The sequence below is a fragment of the Sylvia atricapilla genome, chromosome 1, assembly GCF_009819655.1.
Source record: "Sylvia atricapilla isolate bSylAtr1 chromosome 1, bSylAtr1.pri, whole genome shotgun sequence".
Classification (NCBI taxonomy): domain Eukaryota; kingdom Metazoa; phylum Chordata; class Aves; order Passeriformes; family Sylviidae; genus Sylvia; species Sylvia atricapilla.
In genome coordinates this window covers 143,855,817-143,876,745 of record NC_089140.1, presented here as the reverse complement: position 1 = coordinate 143,876,745, position 20,929 = coordinate 143,855,817, and the positions used below count along the sequence as shown (strand labels likewise).

At 40.4% G+C, this 20,929-nt stretch overlaps 1 protein-coding gene across 3 annotated transcripts in view; it reads left to right on the top strand.

Annotated features, from left to right (window-relative positions):
* Positions 1-619: 619 nt before the first annotated feature.
* ASAP1 (ArfGAP with SH3 domain, ankyrin repeat and PH domain 1) overlaps positions 620-20,929 on the top strand; it is a 145,639-nt gene continuing 125,329 nt past the window's right edge. For 2 of the 3 annotated variants that reach the window (XM_066336157.1, XM_066336140.1), the window contains exons 1-2: positions 620-750; positions 18,786-18,872. In XM_066336157.1, the coding sequence (XP_066192254.1) occupies positions 18,814-18,872 (59 nt within the window). In that variant the 5' untranslated portion in view covers positions 620-750; positions 18,786-18,813. Of the gene's footprint in view, positions 751-18,774; positions 18,873-20,929 lie in introns of those variants that run through there. The other variant, XM_066336149.1, reaches the window with a different exon arrangement.

Genomic DNA, 20,929 nt, shown 5'->3' with positions numbered 1-20,929 from the left:
TTTGGCAGGTTGCTACAGGGCCCAGGGTGAATCTCTTTCTCAGAGGAGGAAAATTAGGCAATTTTCACTAAAGCAGCACTGTGTAGAAATCAGTGGAGTTAAAAAAGGCGAGGGCAGGGCTGAATGCAGCACTGCTGCTCAGACTTCTGAGCGCTCAGGCTGTGGAGCCCCCCGGGCAGCTTGTGTTTCCAGGCGTCTCACATCGCAGATGTGATTTCAGGCTCAGCAGTGGGCAGGCAATGGGTTAACAGGGACGCTGCACGTTAACTGTATCTGTGGAGATTATGGCATGTTTATCCAGTATTCAGATTTCCTGTCTGAGTGTTTGGATTTCCTGAAATCCCTGCTATCAGCCCAAGTGCTGTCCACTGAGCAGACCTTTTTCTCTCTCTCTCTTCCCCCCACCCCACCCCCCTCTTTTTTTTTTAACTTTGCTCACATGGTAGGTTTTCCTTCCTGCTCTCTTTCCAGTTGTAGTGCCTGTGTCTCCTCACCGGTCAGGACGTTTATGGATGCTGATCTACACTCTCAGACTCCAGAACTCTGAGGATTGCCGTACATTGGATTTCCTTTTTTATTATTATTATTATTTTATTTCACTTTGTTTTATCATTTTGTGGTCAAGAAAACCTGAAGAAACATGCTCTTTTTCAGCTGCCCATGGGAGGATATGTTTTAGTCTGAGATGGAATAATGGCCTTAGGCTTGAGGACCAAATCTGGAATGGGAATTCAGACTGCACACGTCCTGGTGAGTTACGGCGCGTCGGGGCTGAGCGTGGCTGGAAACGAGCAGCTCAGACAGGGACAAAGGCTGAGCCCCTCCATTCAATGTGGCTGTGGAGCAAACTACAAAAAGCAGATGGGTGAAGCTGAAGTCAGAACTTTTTCCAAAAAAAACAACCGAATTCCATTTTTCGTTCCTGAAAATGCACACGCTGCTCCACAGCCCAGATAATGTCTGGGTAAACTTTGTAGCAAAATGTGTAAGTCTGGATTCTGTGAGTCCTTTCTCATGTAAGAAACTTCTACTCACGTAAACCTCAGGGACTTTAAAAAATGCTCATGTAAGAAAGGACTTCCAGAATGGGGCCCACATTGTAAATTGCAATGCCTCACTCTCAGCAAAAACTAATTTTAAAAGAACACTGAGCATTTTCTGATTGTCTTTGCATGTTTCCTTGGCCTTTTACATTTTATTGTGGTTCTAGATGTAAGTTTTAAGAAGAATCCATGTGCCAACTATCTGCCCTATTGTCTCTTAAATAAGTTTGCAGTAGGAATGACAGTGTATTCCATGCAGCAGTTCCGGGAGGCCAGAAAGGGGCTTTCTGTTGTTGGAGGGAAAATGCTGAGTGCTGTGCTGCTCTGAATGAACTGGAAAGCTGCATTCAGACATGGGGCTTAGCTAAGGTTTTAGCTTTGTTTTTGGATGTGAGAGCTCATGATGACATTATCAGCCTTAGGTGATTTTAGCTAAACCACAGTCACAAATGCAATGAGTTGACCAGTCTCAAAATCAGTGACTCAGAATTTGAAATGAAAAAAAATCTTCCTTTCAGGCCTCTGAAACAGATTTCATTATTGGCATCCATGGAAGTGTTGCTGGAGTAAGTTGTGGAAGATAAAGCACCATCACAGTTGCAACTTTTGTTCTGTCCCATGGCTGGAGGCTGTCGTTGTGCTGAACATTCCTAAGCTGCTCATTGAAGCCAGTTTAGGGATTTGGTTCACTAATTGTAGGGGAAAACTTGTTTCAGGAATTGCTTAGATGTAGGGAAACACCTATAGGAAAACCAGCTTTTTATAGTAATTTTACTTTTTTATAGTAATTTTACTGTTTTCCTTAGACTATTGAACAAGTCCTGAATTCTAGGGTACAGCACTTCATGTCAAAGAAGAGACTTTGATATTTAAATTTTGAGGGGGTTAGTAGGACAGAATACTTTCCTTCTTACACCAATAAAGGAAAAGAGCCATTTTCCAAGTTCTTTGCAAAGCTTTTAGATTTGGGGTTTTAAACTAGCTTCCTGGTGTGCCAGCTATCTGTACAACCCTTTGAACATGATCCTGCTGCTCATCTTCAAGGTTTTTTTTGCTAAAAGTGGAATGTTTTCTGAGGGAGCCAGACCAAACTAATGTCTTGTCTGCCTGGGAACCTCCAGGAAATCAGTTTTAATTATTGACATGGGGCAACACTGAAACTGGTGGCATTTTATGAATTGAATGGTCAGTTCTTGTATGTAGGATGTTCTCTCATTCTAGTGGGCTGACTGTCACAAAATGAAAGGGGGGCCAAGGAACCCCTCACCTGAGTTAGACCGGACCATGGTGCCCTGCCCTGCAGTTGCCATGCAATTTGATGGTCTATGGTCATGGATGTTATCAAACTGGCTGTAGCAGAAATGTGCTCCTCTCAAAGCTGGCAGAAGAGTCAAATGTCATCAATGATTCGTGAACTGCAGAGAACAGAGATGAGGAGTCAGGAGAAATATAAAGATTAATCTAGGTCTACCCAAATCTCCTAACTTTGGAAATTTTGTTGGCCTTCCTATGAGCAAGATCCTTGAGACTGAGTCAGTTGTGGAATTTTTGCCCCCTCTTTGCAGGGCTGTTGGGACTTTTCTGGTTTCAGTCAGGTTGGGAATGCTGTGGGAATAGTTTTTCTGGTGGTATTTTGGAATTTCCTCTTCTGCTCACACCCAGAGCAGGAAGTGCAGAAGCACAACCTTCAGCTCATTGTGTACGGGTTTCTTTTTATAAACCTGAATTCTCTGCCCGCCTCCTTCTTTTTTTTTTTTTTCTTTTCTTTTCTTTTTATTTTTCTTTTTCTTTTTCTTTTTTTTTTCTAATAGCCCTCACATATGATTAAGGCTCTGTTGGATTTAGACTGAGATTTTTTAATATTTTTTCATATAACAGTACTAAGCACTCAGTATTTCCTTGATAATTCTTTAATAAATGACTATCAAATTAATTTTCAATTGTCTAAATGCAACATTCCCAATCCCACGGTCGATAATGTCAATGTGCCAATGTCCCCCAGTAACTGCTTCTGCTGTCATTTACCCCTGAGCCTTCAGCAGCATGAGGACTAAGTGGCCATCAGGACCTACCTACTCAGTTGCCCATGAAGGAATTCTGCAAATTCTTTTTTTTGTAACGAACCACACCATTAAACTCTCTAAGATTAGACACTTCATGCTTTAATGTTCTTTCCCTCACTCATTTTCTTTTTCTGCATCAGTGAGGAGGTTCAACTCATGCACCCTCACTCCACGTGTCCAACTCACTCACCATCATGACTGCCAGTCCTCCTGCCTTTCTTGCTGTTGTTGGCAAGTATGGATAAACAATTTTGACAGGTACAGAATCCTGCAGAGCTAACTTCATAAGCAGAGTGATGTTTCACTGCTCAGATGATAAATGGACCAGAGGAACTAAACCACTTTCACCGAAAATGTCCTTCACATGCAAAAAATTTTAACCCTTCCTTTTCACTCAGTTTTCCTCAAAAAGCAGAGAATTCCATTTTGTTTCACACCTGAGAAAGCAGATCATGTTTGGACTGCACCTTCCCCCTCAAGACTATCCTAGCCATGTTGTAAGCCCTTAGTCTGCAATTTTAGACATGAAAATGAAGTTAAAATGGATCTTAAAGTCAGTCCATGGCAAAATAATTATCTCTATCTCCATTTGGGTCCACTCTCAGGAAGACTACATGAACAGCTCTGCCAGTCATGGTTGGAAACTCTCCAGGAGTTTGTAAGACAATTTGCTCCTCAGAAGTTTCATAGTCTTCAAAAATACAAGGAAACACAAGCAAAGGGAAGTTAATTTACTTCACTAAAATCCTCTGTAACTTAAGAAGATTTAATCAGATTCAGTGGAATTACTAAGGGGATTTGAGTTCTGTGTTTGCTTTGGGGTGTTTCTTTTTCTATTGCTGTTGGCTCCAAGTCTCTTTCTTGGGCTTTGGGGAGCTCCAGAGAGGGCACAAAGAGAGGGATAGAATGACAGCCCGAGTCATTATTTCAGACACTGATTAGCAGCAGGCCTCAGCCTAGACCACACATCACTCCTCCCATGTGGCAACCAGGAGCCAAGCTCCATCCATGCTGAATAGGGTGAGATGTGATCCTTGCTCAGTCCCCCCTCGAACGCCAAAGCTGGATTCAGCCCTGCCAAGTGATGCTTTTAGTGCATCTTCCTCTATCTCGACTGGAGTTAACAAAATCCATCTGTCTCTGTGAGTCAGCAGAAAAGTATTCAGCTTTTATAAGAGTTAAGGGACGTGGGATAGGACACTGTCAAAGCGCAGAAGTCTTCCCCCAGCTTGGCACTTGCACATCACACAGGGAGAAGGGGTTGCATTTTCATTTCCTATTCACCAGAGGAGCTGATTTATACCCAGGGAGGATGTGGCCCATGGTGTGCATGGCCACGGCTGCTGAACAAGGCTCCTTTCATCAGCAAACAAATGTGCATCACCCAGCATGCACTGTGACACGGTAGCTGCTGGCACTATAGGAAAGTCAGAAGATAACTCTATTTTCTTCTCATCAAAAGCAAAATGAGGAACTCTCCCCTCTCCTCTGCTGCCCCCAGTGCTACCACCCTGGCTTGAGCAAGTTGATCCTTAGGTATTTGTGTGGGGGTTTGTTCTCAGTGGTTAACCACATAACAATTCGAAGCATGTGGCTCACTCAAAAGAAACTGCCTTTAAACATTTGCAGACTGTAATTGTGTTGGAGAGAGCGAAGTCCTGGCTGGGGGCTGCTGGCCACCCTGGGGACTGTGGCAGGAAGCCCTGATCATCCCGCAGCAAGGTCTCATGAAGACAGAGGGAAAAGCTGATTTTATATCTAGGAACTTCTCTTCTTATGCTCTACAGCCAGAGCCAGATGTTCCCACCTCATGCTTTGTGTCTTTACTCGGTGTGTCTGAGCAAAACACCCGACGGGAAACAAAGCAGAGAGAAAAGAGGTGGCAATGAGGGGAACACTTCTGGCACATCACTTTCATAAATAAAGACAGAGAAAAAATAACAAAGAAATTGGAGAAACTTTGCTGTGAGGCTGAGAGTGCCTGAGACTGCTGCATGATCCCTGGGGGAAGGAGTGGGGCAGGTACTGTGGGACTGAAGAGCCAGGCTTTGCACTGCATGGCAAGGATCAACCCTGTTTGGGGTGGTAAAATGCCTCATTAGAGTTCTTCAATCCCTCGCGCCTGAATTTGCTGCACAGAGACGAAAGACTGGAGAAAGGAGGTGCGCTTGTAGGGGTAAAGATCCCAACACCTGCATGGTGCCTCAGCACTTGTTATCCCAGAGCCATGAGGCTATGCTAACATCCAGTTTTTAAGAGTCTGGGGCAATAAAACTGAAGATTGCAATGTTTCCCCATGGGAGAAGAAGTCTGAGACATTCTGCAAGTAGTTTGTTACTCCCTAAGGCCATGGGCTTTTAATTGCCATCTGATCCAGTGCAACCTCAGTCCATGGTTAGGAGAGGCTCTCCTTGGCTACACATATGCATGATCCTAAGTGTTCACTGTGAAAAATAACAAATGCAACTAGTCTTATTCACCCAACTACAAGCCTTACTTGTAATTCAGCAGGTAAAAATACTGTTTCTGTACAATTGCCAGAATGGCTCCTGATCTAGGAAAGCAAATAGCTTTTGGAGTGTAGGCTGAAGGCTGAAAAATTAAATTCATTCCGAGAAAGGGCAAATAAGGCCTCGCCAAGTCTATGCTCATGGCTACAGTGACAGAAGCTGTAGTATGGTGGCCCAGAGATGGGATTGGATTCCAATTAGAAATTGAGCTGTGCCCCCAGATCCTGGAAGGACCTGCAACTCCAAACATTCCTCCATATCTGTTCTCCAGTCTAGGGAGGAAATAAATCATCTCTTAGTTAGGGGCTGAACTACACCCCTGGAATTGCCACCTTCTGTCTCTGAATTACGATGTGACCATGGGCAGGTCACTGCATGGCACTACCCAGACCAGCAGCAGGAGCAGCATGACTGGCTCCCACTTCTCTTTTGTTCATCTCTGCAGCAGCCAGAAGGAAGTGTGTAAGTGGGAGATGCAGAGCACACGGTTGATGTGCTCTTCAGAACTACTGGGGCAAGGAGAGGGAGATGTCTCCTGCCAAGCCTGGCACAGCTTCATGTCCTTTTTATGGCAGCTGGCCAAGTGCATGGAGAGCAATTTTGTCCTGGCCAGACCTGTCAGCCAGAGAGGCAGCAGGACATTTCAGGCACTAAGACAAGCCTTATAGTATCTGGATTCAGCCTAACACCAAGCCCTTAGCACAGTGCTATGACTCTACATAGGAACGTACTACCATCCGAGCCAACACTTCAGGATTTTGTCTCCAGCAGTGGCTGACACATGGAAGGTGCAGGAGTTGAACAGGGAGGACATGTAGCTGTATTTCCACAGATAATGGTCCCAGGATCTCAACTGGGGGATTTTCTGAGCTTTCAGAGCTCAGGCTTAGGATGCTCTTGTCCTGCAAATATTTGTAATATGCTTTGTAGGCTTTTTGTTGCTTAAAGTAATACACATTTTAGACATCCATTTAAAAAAGGCTCTTATAGGTACAAGAGATTGTTAGACAAAAATGTGTAGGCAAAGTCATGAAAGGAATTTTGTCCTGAATTTACAGTTTTTAAATCCTTACTAATAGTGAGGGCACAATCCTAGATTCCTACCTGATCTATGGTAGTGTTACACACTGAATTTTGTAGAAATATTCCAGATTCATTTCTGAGTAAACAAGATCTATGCCAGCACTGTGTAACTCTAGTGATTTATTTATTTAATTTAGCATATTGCTACTTTCCTTCTGCATTAAAATCCAACCAGTTCAGTATTCACACAAATTATTATGCCTACTGATGTAATTATTTACATAATGTATTTGTCATAAAATGTGTAAGACTGCATTCTCTGCTGATGGAGGATAGTGGCTCTATCCATCTGATAAGAAGCAGGTTGTAGTCACACATCCTTTAATAATTATTTTAGCAGGTGTCCTTTTATTCCTGTTCATAATTAGTAGCTGAGTACTTAGCAAAGCTTATCAGGATCAGAAATTCCTACAGTTCAGTAGTTATCTATATTCATGAACAAAGAGGTTCTCTACCTCAGTAGAATAATTTCAGAAGATATTTTAAAACAATTAAGGTATTTAAAACTAACCGGTACCATAGTTCTACATTAAGTATAGAGCTTTTGAATTATTATCAACCAGCAGGGTATAATCCTGATGCTACATGTGTCCTAAATGAAACTGATTCTAGATTTAATCAATGGTAAGACAGCTCTTAGCCATAATCCCAGATCTCACAGGTCATTCTAAACTTTGTGATTTTTTATTTTCTGTGCTTTTGAAGCTGTGGTAGAGAATGATCTATCATATTTCTGTATTGATCAGGATGGGGTTAAAAATCTAGTATCCAAGATGATCTACAGCTGGTATTTATTGTCACTACCTAGACAAATGGGACTTCACTCAGTGGAAACAAATCTCCTTACTATTGAGAATATCAGACTTAAAGTGCATCAGTAGCAGAGGAACAAGGATAAAAAGGTGATTGTAAGTCATGTTGTGCTGGAGCCGTACAACAGCCTACCTGATACCTGGTCTGAATTACAGCAGTCTCCTGGTGGTTGAGATTTATGCTTATCTTCCCAGAGTTCCTTGGAAGCTGAGAGCAGTAATTAGGCTGTTTCCTCTATAGGGTGGTATAAACATGTCTGCACAGGGTATTTCATAAACTCCTATGCTTCATCCCCTCCACTGCCTTTGAGCACAGAGGACAGCTTGGCTGTAAGGTTCCTCTTCAGTGAGAAACATTCTTCCCTCAAGGATCATTTCTAACACTACTTCTGCCCATTTTAAGACACTTTGGCTTCCCAAACAGCCACAGGTGGCTGACACAAGTCTGGGATCTGCAACAGGCATACATCCTGTGAGTCACATCAGCTGTGTCCTAAGCAGCATTCTTCAGTAGCTACAGCTTGAGCAAGAGGGTTAGACTTACAAGTAAACCCCTACCATAGATTTACACCATTAGACAGACAAGGCACAGGAAGGAACATGACTCTAATCAGTAAGACCAGGTTTAGCCTGACCCTAAGGAAAACAAGGAGTCTTAGGCAATACTTTTCCATGGTGTTGGTGTTGAAAGACACCTTACCATTTAAGGGAACCTTATCCATGTGGTGATTTACATCCTGGGGGAAAAAATAACTTATATAATAGGAATTAATATTATTTAAATAAGGTTTAAATAATGTGACATTGAGAATTCTGCAGTATCTGTAGCTTGTCTACAAGTGAGACTGTGGCAATTGCATTGTGTGTGTATGTGTTTCCCCAAGACTTTGACCCCCCTTCAACCAAGAAAAATGGAGGAACAGAGGTCTCAAGAGCTCCTACACATTTTGTAAAAATAGGCAAATTGTTAGAGGAAAAAAAAATACAGTTTGAGACCTCTAACTACCACCTCCCAAAGGGAAAAGCCACTGTGAGGCCAAAAGAGAATTTCCACAGGAGTATAATGATGTGCTTACCACAACCCGGGAGAAAAGCTGCCACAGCATTTGGCCCTCCAGGCTGCCCATAAGGGGTTTCAGAGTTCCCAAATCCTCTTGGTTCTTGATATAAATTTATGTAAACCTGTGTGTGCCAATGTGGCTTTAGCAGCAGTAACAATTCAGGTGATATTTGTCCCAGGAGTTAAATTCTCTCTCCTTGCAATATCACAAGCCATTAAACCACCCTGTTAATGCAAAAAGTGTTTCTGGGACATAAAAATATCCTGGCATCAGTATTGTTTCCATACTAGTGCTGGCTGCTAGTACAGTGGCAATGTTTTGAGAGGACCCTGTTTTCTAAAGTTGCCCATTGAATGTAAAATCTTAATTAGTAATTTTCAAAAGATGGTTGCCTAGAATTCAGAACTTTAGCTCATATAAATCAGATAGATTGGATTACATTATCTCAATGTCCTTTTGAAAATGAGGTTGATTATTTTAGTCTTGTAAGGGTTTTGCTAGACAAGAGTTCAGCGCTTCCTCTCAAGTGTTCCAGTGCAGGACAACGTTACTCTGCTCAGAGCTGCAGAACATTTGTTTTTACCATTCAAGGCCTGTTTTAACTAAAAAACATCAGGTGGGCCAGGCTGTTGAAGACAAGTAAATTTGAGTCTTGTGGAAAGACACTAGGCTCCCTTCAAAATGGGAATTTTGATGGGAGAGAAAAGAGGATGCCCAGAAAGGACACATTTGTTCTTTTGCTCCTTAGCACCTCCAGCCATCTGCAAATATGAGTTTACCAGGTTTCGCAGGAGATGAGTGGTGCTCATCCATGAACACCTCAACTGAGCCAGTACCAGCCAGCTCTCCACTCCAGAAGCAAACCACAGCAGGCTTTGCTCTGGCTCCCACAGATGGAATGCAAGGGAGGAGGAGCACCACAGTGACCAGGCAGCATCTGTGTGAACACTGACAACACCCTCTGCTTTCGACAGTACTTATCACAAGAAAATACATTTCTGCTTTGTCCTTTCTTGTACATGACAGAAACAACAAGATATTTTTTTTCCCAGAAAAGAAGCAGGTTCATTCTGGAATGCACTGGGCAGATCATGTTCTTTTAAGTACTGAAGGATATATATGTGGGATTTCAACATTTTTAACCCCTCCCAGGATATTTGTGCAATATTAATTGTGTCAGTTACAGAACTGTTTTTGCAGCAAACAGTGTAAGGAAAACTGGGCTCATTTGTGCTGTTAAGTCATTCTTAGAAGCAGAAACTATTTGCAAGATCATAACTTCCCTCACAGACAGTATGTTTAATTGGGGACGGGTTCTCTTACAGGAGTAATATTCTTACTTCTGTTCACATCTGCACAGTATTTTCCTGATCAAGAGACCAAGAGAAAGGATCTGAACAACTGCTTCTCTAAGTAATAATCAACAGAGAGCTGTGCAGTAAATCATAATGTTCAATAAAATGAAAAACAAAATTTGGCTTGAGATTAATGGCTGGAAAGAGACTTACTGAATTAAATTGGATCAGATGTTCCCTGGAAAAAAATCTGAGAGATATTCACAGGGCTCTATGGTGTTGGATTTGTGTTTCATAGAGGAAGATTTAACTGGATTGTTTTGCAACTATTAAGAGTTTCTAGGCCTTGCAGATCTTAGGGGCTTGCGGGAGAGGACAGGAACTGGCTGGAAATTCTGGTCCCACTCAGGCAGGGGAGGGGAATGAACACACAACCTTCCTGCTACACAATGCCACAAACTTCTCAGGTATTGCAGGAGCATTGCATTTTTACAAGATAAAGAGGGCTGACTACAGTTCCCACATTCAAGGGCAGATTCATGATTACGGGTCTGTTGCACAGACTGACACCCCTGAATTCCCCTAAGGCTCTGCTCAAAACCCAGCTGCATCTCTCATGTCCCCTGTTAGATGGTTTAGGTGCCTCCTTCTTATTATGTCTTCTTCTACAAACCCAGTTTTAAGCGTCCAGCCCTTCAGATGTTGGCTAAAGACACATATGGGCTCTGACTCAGGCTTTTCAATTTCCCCAGTGTCTAAGGCTCTCTAAATTCAGCCTCGACTCGGTATTTCACTGCCAGATTTGCTTGTGACTCCAACCACAAGCAGCAAAACATTTACACTTCAAGAACTGCTCACCAAAGAAACTGATTTAAAACTGCAAACCAGTGATGGGGACCGACATTTCCCACTGGTGCTGGTGGTTTTTCTAATCAGAGATGTCTCTTGTTTTGCCAAACTCCAGACTCGGTTCATTAATACATCAGATGAAGGAAACCAACACTGCATAAATTGTCACTGATCATGCTAGAGATACTGAAAACTCTTTCCCCTTCAATTAATTTGCTGAACTGAAAGTGAAACAGATCCGTAGCAGGACAGATCAAAAGGCCCTCCTCAGCAGGCGCGGTGCTGAAGGTAATGCACACACCTCCCTCTCGCCTGCTCTCTGCAGCCCAGCAGATCTGCAGTGCTGAGGTTACAGACTTGGCCTTGTTAACTCGTGCTGCTTAGGCTTTTGTAAAAAATGGACTTAACAACAGTTGCCTAGAGCCAGAAGAAGAGGAGAAAGGCTATGTTATTAAAACCTAGAATGTAATACCATTTTAAAATTCATCAAAGAGCTCAGAGCAAATTCTCCAGAGACTGAGGACTTAGTCATCCCAGGTTTCTTTAGCTCATCTAGATAATTGCCCTTGAAATAGCTGTATTCTTTCTTTTTCTTTCTTTCTTTCTTTCTTTCTTTCTTTCTTTCTTTCGTTCTTTCTTTCTCTTTCTTTCTTTTTCTTTTTTCTTTTTCTTTCTTTCTTTCTTTCTTTCTTTCTTTCTTTCTTTCTTTCTTTCTTTCTTTCTTTCTTTCTTTCTTTCTTTCTTTCTTTCTTTCTTTCTTTCTTTCTCTTTCTCTCTTTCAGTAAGTAAGTAACTAAGCATTCATGAAGCAGGCAGATCAGCTCCACAGCTGCAGAAGGGCAGAAGAAACGTTCAGATACCCACCATGCACATCTCTGTTTTCTATAATATGAGTCAACCCCATCTGAGTGCATTCAAAATACTCATCTCACTGTCACTTGCAGAGATATTAAGAACTCATTAGTCAGTTCAACTAATTAATGCACTGGCACATTAACTTTTTATTAAGCATTTTATTAAATAACAGGAGCTGTTTAGAGAATATAATGTGCTATTTATTCAACATTTTTAACTACCTTCAAGGCCTGGAGGCAGTAATTCTCAGTGCTTTCCCCATCTTCTTGAAAACTGTATGACTTTCTTACTTCTATCTTGGTATAAATTCATGCTTGTTACCAAGACAGTCTTATACCTGCCTGTGGTATAGTGCAGTCAGAAATAAAAAGGCCCTGCTGCAGTGCCCTTAGGCATGCAGTATCTTTGGAGTAGGTGTTCACCCCTGGAATCAGCACCCTACTCTCTCTTTTAGTCAGTAGGATGAAAAATGCAGTTTAGTATGTGATTCATCTGATTTTATAGACATCCACTTTATTATCTCTGTTTTAAACTTCAACTTTTGTAGGATGAGGTGAGATGCAACCTACTTGCAGTTGTCTGTGTTGACCATATCATCAGTCACGATGAAAGGAGTCTGGAGTGAACAGACGAGGCAAAGACACTTTGTCAGATACATCCCACTTTTACAGTCTAAAAGTTGAGTCAGAGCTCACTAAAGCGGAGGTAAAGAATCCCATTTACATGGACTGAGTTTGGGTTAAGTTGTAAAGGTTCTGTTCTGACACTAACTTTTGAGTTTATCTCATTTTTCTATGTAGATAGGACATGATTTCAAAGACATAAATATCCATGTTCAAGGATGTGGGCATGACTCACTGTATGGGTAGATACAGACCTGAAGAGAATACTTGGGAACATCTTTCTATGCCTGTACTGAGATTTCTATGTGCCTTGTATTTTGGGAAACTCTCTACAAACACTTTGATAGTTCTGCACTCCACTGAAGGACAGAACAGCTAGCGGTACTACTGAGCCAAAATAAATTACATTTTCTCAGGGCTCTTAAGTAGAAGTGTGGTACTGCTTGGTGAATGTCAAAGAGGAAGGAATGACAAACATGGCACTGCGAAGGACAGAGCTGTGTCAAGAAAAGTGGGGTTGTCACAAACCGGAGCCTTGTCTTCAGTCTGCTGTAGCCATCCTACAAATGTCTATCAAATATATTAACTTTTGTGAGGTGTTCAGACACCAGGACAATGCATGACCTCATACGTGTCTGACTAATGCATGAAGGCTGGAAGTACAAGGTGTGGTGCTTGCTTTGCCTGAATGCTGCCAACTCAGAGTAGAAAAGCCGCTCTAGGAAGGACATGGGATGTTCAAATGCACCCAACTTTTTTTGTGCAGAGAACATTTAATCTTTAACACAGATGCACCAGGTTTAGTTTGTAATTTTAATAATGACTCCTTCCTAAAAACTCAGACAGCAAATGATTGATCTTGAATTCAACCCACAATCAGTGGCTATTGAGAATGACAGAGGGCACTGACAAGAGGGCTTGATGTCATATTCACATAATATTATTAATCTCTAATCTATAATTTATATACCATGTACAGGGTATTTTGCTATAAACTTTGTACTGAGTAAATAATTAAGCAGTGACTAAGCATACAGGGAAGGTGGGAAGCACTCTTGTGTATTATTAGCCCCTCACAGTTTTCAGAAGTAGATTATAAGTAATTTAAAGTCTTGGACTGTGAATGGCAACCTTGTCATCAAATACAAAAAAATACCCTTGACAAGATCAGTGAAAGCCCTCCAGAGGTCTGAAGCTGGTTAGCAGACACTGATTAGGTGCTGCCTCCACAAAATGAAAATTCTTCCCTGAGCCCAAGAAACAGCTGATGGATATAGTCGGAAATGATAAAAAGGTCACTCTTAAATGGATACAAGGAGAATTAACTCACAATACCACCATCCTGAAGCCCTTAGACAAATAACGAAAGACAGGCTTCAAAGACTAGAAAGATTTTCAGTCTAAATACTTACACAAATCTTTGTCATATATCTGAGTCTTAAAGAAAATTCACCGCTGAACAAGACTGCAGAAAATGACCAAACAAGTACCCCTGAGCCCTCTGGCCCTCTCTGGCAAAGTGTTATAAAATCCCATGGTGGGGACACAGCAAAAAAACTGTTCCGTCTTAGAATTATGTTTTTCAGCATGAATTCCAAACCACTGTTCTAGTTCTAGCACTTGCACAGCCCATCCATGATCATTTCATAATCATATGACAATTATATCACATGAGACAGAGAACTAATTTTCATTCTAACAGTAATAACCATCTCCTAAAACTAGGTTCGTTTTTTAATCAGTTACTATTTCTAAAAGTGCCATGCAAGAAAAGGTCTGAATTTTTAAGTTGATTTTCCATACATATTCAAACATGTGGGTATTTCAAGATGAATAGAAGAAATCTCTTACTTTGCCAACATGTTTAAAAGTTTGGTGTAATAACCTGAAGATTAATAACCCTCTCAACCTGACATCAATCCAGTGCAAAACACTGGAATTATTAATTCCAGGTATTATTTATAAAGAATCAGAGAGAAGTAATGCAATTTATTACTTTTTTCATTACTCCTTGCATGTCAATCAGAACAGAATTAAGGAAAAAATATTTTATTTCAAGAAAGCTATCTTGATATTTTTTCAGGTTTAAAATTTTCCTGGGGAAAATAAAAATCTGTACTACTTACGTATTACTTATGAACTTCGGTAGCACTTGTGGCACTAAACAAAATTTTGATTAAGAAATTAGAATGCTCCAAAGTCAGCACTAAAACAACTGAATAGACTAAAACCTGAGCAGTTAACATTCTTGGAAACCCTCATAAGTGGGGACTCATCATCAAGAGGATGTCACTCAGCCCTTCAGGGTCACTCCTGGGTTCTGTGCTGGGTTAATTTTCCATTATTGTTTTCTTTCAGGATTCAGCACATGTCGATAAGCATGCTAATATTTAGATTGTATGTTTATGGAAGCACAGAAAACACAAATGGCTAATTCATGAGGTCAGGATGGAGTTTCTATTGCTTAGGACATACTAAAATCAAGCCCACAGACAAATATCCCCAGATTTACTTCCCTGAAGTTCGTTAGACCACATCTTAATAGTGTTACCCAAATCATGGATTAGGGCAAAGCCAAAGAACATATGTTTGTCACATCCTGTTTGGATGATACCAATACAGACACAAACAGAACAAACAGATTTTGGCATGAAATGAAAGATATTTTTGTTAACCTCACAGTTGTTAAAGAACATGTCAGTTAGCACTTGAACTGAATTATTTAGTTCCATATTTTGCCCATGAAAATGTCTTTAATAACCTTTGCACAATGTGATTTTGAGGACAATATTTAAATTTGTAGTATCTGCTTTTCAACAGAACATAGAACAATGACTTGATTCACTGCTGTTCAAATAACCAGCTTATTTTTTTTCATTTGCAGGAAATAAGATTTTTCTACCTGCTTTATTTTAAAGCTTTTGGGGTTATAGAAGCTTTCCGTACAGTCATTAGCTGCAAATTGCAGAATGAAGCAGTACCCTACAGCATTTCCAGATGAAGTAGTCTGTTTATACAGAAAGCACAAGAGCTATAATTACTACATGATCACATTTGTATATCAAGGTCAGATTTCTGTGATTCACGCTATCGTTTGGACATAAAGGGAGTTGATTTTCAGCATGGTGGTGCACAACTACTATTGTTGTTATATCAGTGATTGTAGAAACAATATTAACTTTTGCTTGTTTGAGATTTTCTAGTTAGGCTAACTCTAGTTTGGATATATGAGAAAATTGGCTGGCTAGTATTTTCCCTAAAATAGTCATTGGACATGAAAAATATATATTTATATTATTGCTACTCAGGTCATATAGTCTGTTATGAAAGGAAAAAAAGTTGTCTAAAACAAAAAGCAAGATAAAATAGGTCATTAAATTACTTATGCATGAAATCACACAGAGTTTAAGCAATATCAAAACCAGGTAATTAAAGAGTGTAAAAAAATATTTCCTGATATTTTCCTCTGCAAAATCCCTGAATATTTTTTTTTCTTGATTATTACCCTATATATCGGCAGTTTTTATATTCTCTTCCTGACAATCCATTAGCTTTCCACAACATTTACCCTGTTCTAAAACATTAAAAATACAGGGATTCAACTCATTATACTTATTAGTTAAGCATTAGGATTAGTCAAGCACTTAGGCTGTACCAATTAATGCAATATAATTGTATGTATTTATAACTAGGCACAAGAACAAATGCCTTCCTCATCTAAGGACTAATAGTATCTGCTATTGTATTACTGTATTCTGTCGAGTGTCACCCAGCTGCCATTAATGTCACCCTGTTTTCAGTTAGGCCTCCTCCTTACTTAAGCCCCACGAGACTTTCTCTTTTCAGGTGTGGGTGTTCCTGGGTGAAAGGTAATCATATTTCTCCAGTTTTCATTGTTCTCTATATGCTCTGGGCTTTTATATTTCATATTCACTCCCTGCTCCCACTCACATACTGTTTTATAAGGATTTTCCAGCAAGCTGGTAATGTTATCTCCACACTGCCAAGGATGGTTGGGTAGCATTGGTTTTGGTTTCTTTGGGGTGTGAGAAGAAGAGTCAAAATATCATCTTGACACAGCCCAAATTCTACCACTGTCATTGGGTCAAGTGTTTCAGAAAAGCTGTATTTAGCCTCCAAATACTCTAGCCAGATAAATTACTCTAATGGGCATATGGCTTAAGGAATTTGCCATCTGAATGATGCCCTAATAAATTGTCCAAGGTCACTGAGTTAGTCTTGAACTCACATGAGCATTTTCCTCACTGGGCCACCATTCCTGTCTTTAGGAGAGCCACATATGTTTCCTTTTCAGTGTTGTTTCTCATCAACCAATGATGATAACTTCAACCAGCTTGATTTCTTTACAAATATTTTTCTGGATTTCTTTGATATTTAATTTATTTGCTGATTGCTCTTGTATCAAGAGGCCCCAAAATGAGTAGGAGACCTAGAAAGGGAAAATAATCATTCTAGACCACTGAGCTCTAACCAAAAATGCTCCTAACACCACTCATAGAAAATAAGCAATTAAATAATATTCAGTAGCCTATTATAGCAGACATAAAGAGATTCTGTGACTTTTTAGACTAATGAAAATAAATTGCCATCCATTTAAAATTTAGTCCAATGTCAATTACAGTTATTTGTAAACTTAGGTCGGCATCTGATTTAGAAAGTAATGAGCCATTATATATTTTTTATTTCTTGTTTTGATTTGAATAACATAAACCTATGATGACGGTGACTTTTTTTGCCTAAGGAGATGAATAATATAATTAAAAGGAAGAGGTGCACTGTAAAATTAAAGAACCAGCAGACATGTCATCACGGGTTGAGTCACATCCAGGGTTGCCAGTGGCTATGGGTTTGCTGTAAGATGGTGGTACTCAGTTGTCTGCCAGGAGAGGCCTTTCCCAACCCACAAAAACACAGTGCAGTACTAGGGGCGCCTTCTCACAACCTTTTTCTGCATGTTACACAATATTCAAGCATAATATTCTTGATTTGAGGCAGATACTCCTTCTCTTGCACACCTCAAAACAAAGGACACACGTCTTCCTTATGAGCAGAGCCCGTAACCATTTATCCTCCTGTGCTGCCAAGCTGGTGGCATGCCTGGTAAAATCTCAGATCCTTTCCAGCCAGCATGCAAAAATATGAAATCTACTTGTAAAAAAGATGTTTAACCCTTTTAAGAATAAAAGAGCTCTTGACAACATCATTTGAAAGTACCCTAAAGGCTCAGAAACAGAAGGGAAAAGAGATACTAACATCCCAACCAAAAACTTGTATGTCGCAATTTTTAATTGAATCTCATATGTCTTGGAGACAGGGATTATTCTATGTTATTTTTAATGCTAAGGGTTGGAAAATCTCCAGACCCACATGACATATCTGGAAACACAAAACAAACAGGACAAACCCCATAAACAAACTACAGCAGTCTCTGGGGAAATAGGTCAACAGACATAACAAGGCTTCTCTTAGGCAGAAGGTTAAAAAAAATACTCATGGAGAAGGACTTGTGTTTTTCCTCATGGAAAAAAGGAATGTCCCCAAGGAATAAAATACTGTCCTCAAATGAAAATGGGCAGCCTGGTTAATCAAAGGGTGTAATCTGGGAATGGCCTCTCTCCCATTCCCTTGCTGCCTGAGCTGCCCTGTTCGACTCATCTCATCTTTATGGGCCCTTGTCACCTCTCCCATGTGCAGGCTCATGCAGCCCACATCTCTCTGTCTCATGGGGCTTGTCCCAGCCTCCCTGCTTTATCATCTCATGCAATGGCTTCTGTGTAGTATTCTCCTTCCCAGCTCACATACCTGGTCTCAAGCCCCTGCCAATCTTTTTCCAGCTTGTCCCTTTGGACCAAACATAAAGATCAGTCCTGAACGTCCCAAAGTGAAAGGTATATCCCAGCCCTACTCACCTGCTCAAGGCTCTGCAGCATGTCTAGCTTGTTCCTTTCCCCACAGCAACACAAGTCTTAAACTGAAAAGAGTATGCAATATAATGGCAGGAAAACCTGATGAAACACTTGAGACCACTTGTCCATATCCTGCTATGACTGTCTCCCCACAGCCGCCTGCCCTCTCCTACACACAGGATTACTCCCCGTCAGAACATTTCTTGTTCCCAGTCTCTTCATCCTTCAGATCTTATCTCCATCTTCCAAAAAAGATCAGTCTGGTGCATACACCTGACATTGAAATTTTCAGCTCGAATGGTTAGGCTGAAGAAAACAGGGTCTTCTGAAGTGTCAGCCAACTTGGACAGACAATGTTACCAGCACTGCACTCAGTGCAGCTGACTGAGTAGTTGCCACATTGAGTTAGACAGAGTTTTCCCAGCCAGCTAAATGAAGCTCTCCTCTAGCAATTTCTAACAAGGTGTTCTTTTTCAGAGAATTTCTAATGGATCTATTTACCACAGTGAAACTCACAACATCAAATGCAGCAATCAAAAAATGTAAGATAAATTTCCATCACTGAAGAACTGACACACATTGTTTCAAATTGACGAAATAAACAACTTTGTCAGTCCCATAGCTTTGGTCAGTTTTACTTACTTGATCTTTTCTCCTCATCTAGGTAGGTTTCTGGTCGTGACAGATGAGACATGAGATCTTCAGCATCCAGGCTTTCAAGTTTTTCTTCAAGAGATTCACTATGGAATCGGTAAGAAAGACAAAAGACATAAATATAAATAATTAGCTTAAAGAGTAAAAAGCAGACCAGATGTTTTATCAATTCTAATACCTGCCAGTGGGGTTTTTTTCTGCTTAATGCCACTTCAGACTTTACTATAGTGGGGTTCCTCAGAAAAAGTCTAACCTATTGATCCTTTCAAGGATCAAAAATTCCAATAAATCAGTAAATCCTTACAAAGTGTTGACCACCTGAGCAATTATTGGAAAAAAACACCAACATCTATTACATAGTTTGCTTTGCTTTCATAGATTTCAAAGCTGTATGAGTGGAGCAGGGTATACAAAGGACATTGTAACTTTTTCAACTCATCTAGATCTGGTAACTGAGGTTGTTTGAACTTTGGAAACAACAAATCTTTCAGATCAGCCTGAAAAATCTATGGCAAGATTTGTGCGGGGGCTTGAAAAAAGGAAGGACTCTTCTTTGCATGATGTAAAGTGCTGAATAGCACACAGTTGTCTAAATATGCTTTTGTTTATTCAGTCTCTGGATGGTGAGTTCTCTTGTTTCAAAGTTTTCACTCTCTTTCACTGAACCACTAAAAGCTACATTTGGATTGCCTGACTTGAATCCCCTACAACAACAATACTGATGGTTAAAGCTGAAGTTTTCTTTATGCTGGATGCACAGGCTGGAGCTACCCTGGCACAAGTCACTGGTCCCTGTGTGACCACAGAGCAGTGTGGGACATGCATCCTTTCTTCCTCCCTGGGGGAATCAGTTGACCATGTTGCAGTCCAGACCAGCCAAGAGGGTGAATCATTGCTGCTGATCTTCTCAAAACTGAACAAATCCTCCTTTGGGCATTTGTTTTGTCACGTGGCTACACATATTTTTCCTTTTTGAGTCCTTGAGGTCTTAAATAAGCAAGAGTTCAGAAGTCAGTAATATTTAAAAAAAATATAGAGCTATTAAACTAGACATTCCTATTTGATTTTGAAGTGGCAGTTACATTTTTATGTCCTCCTGCTCCTAGTTTTCCTTGAAGGACAACCACCAAAAGGAAAATAAGTAGTGCTATCATCCCTGAAGTTAATGAAACCAAATTTCCTACAGAAGTGTGTCTTGACTGACGCTCCTGGGAAGGTGCAAACCATCATTGAAAGTCTTCCCTTGACTGGGACACTTGTGGGATCTTTCTCCCACACAGATTAATTTGACAAAGAACAAGTTGACAGTGAGCCTTTCATACTCATTTTTTTCCCCTGCTCATTTTTATTTTCTCGCAAAAATCTGAAGATTTTTGACATCTTTCCTGCTGCCCTTTCAAATTTTCTGAGGTCAGCATTGCTTTAAAAAAAATCCGTAGAGGCAGAACAGAAGAGCAGATGGTCACCCTCTACAGTAGTCAAATGGAGCGCCAGTTAACTTAGGAAGCTGCAAGCCCAAATGCAGTGGTTAAAAGTAGAAGTAAATGAGTAATCAGCAAAAGGAGCTGCTGTGACGGACTTCAAGGCTGAAATTCTGCACTGCTAAATTTCATTTAGCACCATGTGAACACTGGCCCAACAGAAATTTGGTATACACAGCAAGACTAGTTTCCAAAAACTTCCATATGGTTATCTGTCATCCTGGTTGGGACCCCCATGACTTCAATATTCAAACATCTACATTAATAAAACCTGCAAACCATAATTTTAAATATTAGTAATTTTGCTTGAGCATAAAGGAGACATACCTCACATTTTTTTCAGATTTTATGTCTTGTTAAACATTCTGACTTCCTATATAAAACAAGCAAATGTGCAAACAAAATAAACACAGACAAAATAAAACCCAAAAGGCAACACTCCTGAATTGAAATTTTCTTATGCTAATTTCAAGTCTAGGGTATGGCCAAGTGATGCATCCTTGAAAACAGTAGCTTATCTAAGGGAAACACAGGTGTGCTAATACTTTCAGTGGTTGCAAGGACCTTTTCTTACAACATCCAACATCTGCAGATTTATTTCCAGTCTTTCTCTACTGAGATGCGCTTTAGGAAATTATGAGAAATGAAGCATGCTCAGACAACACTATAAGCC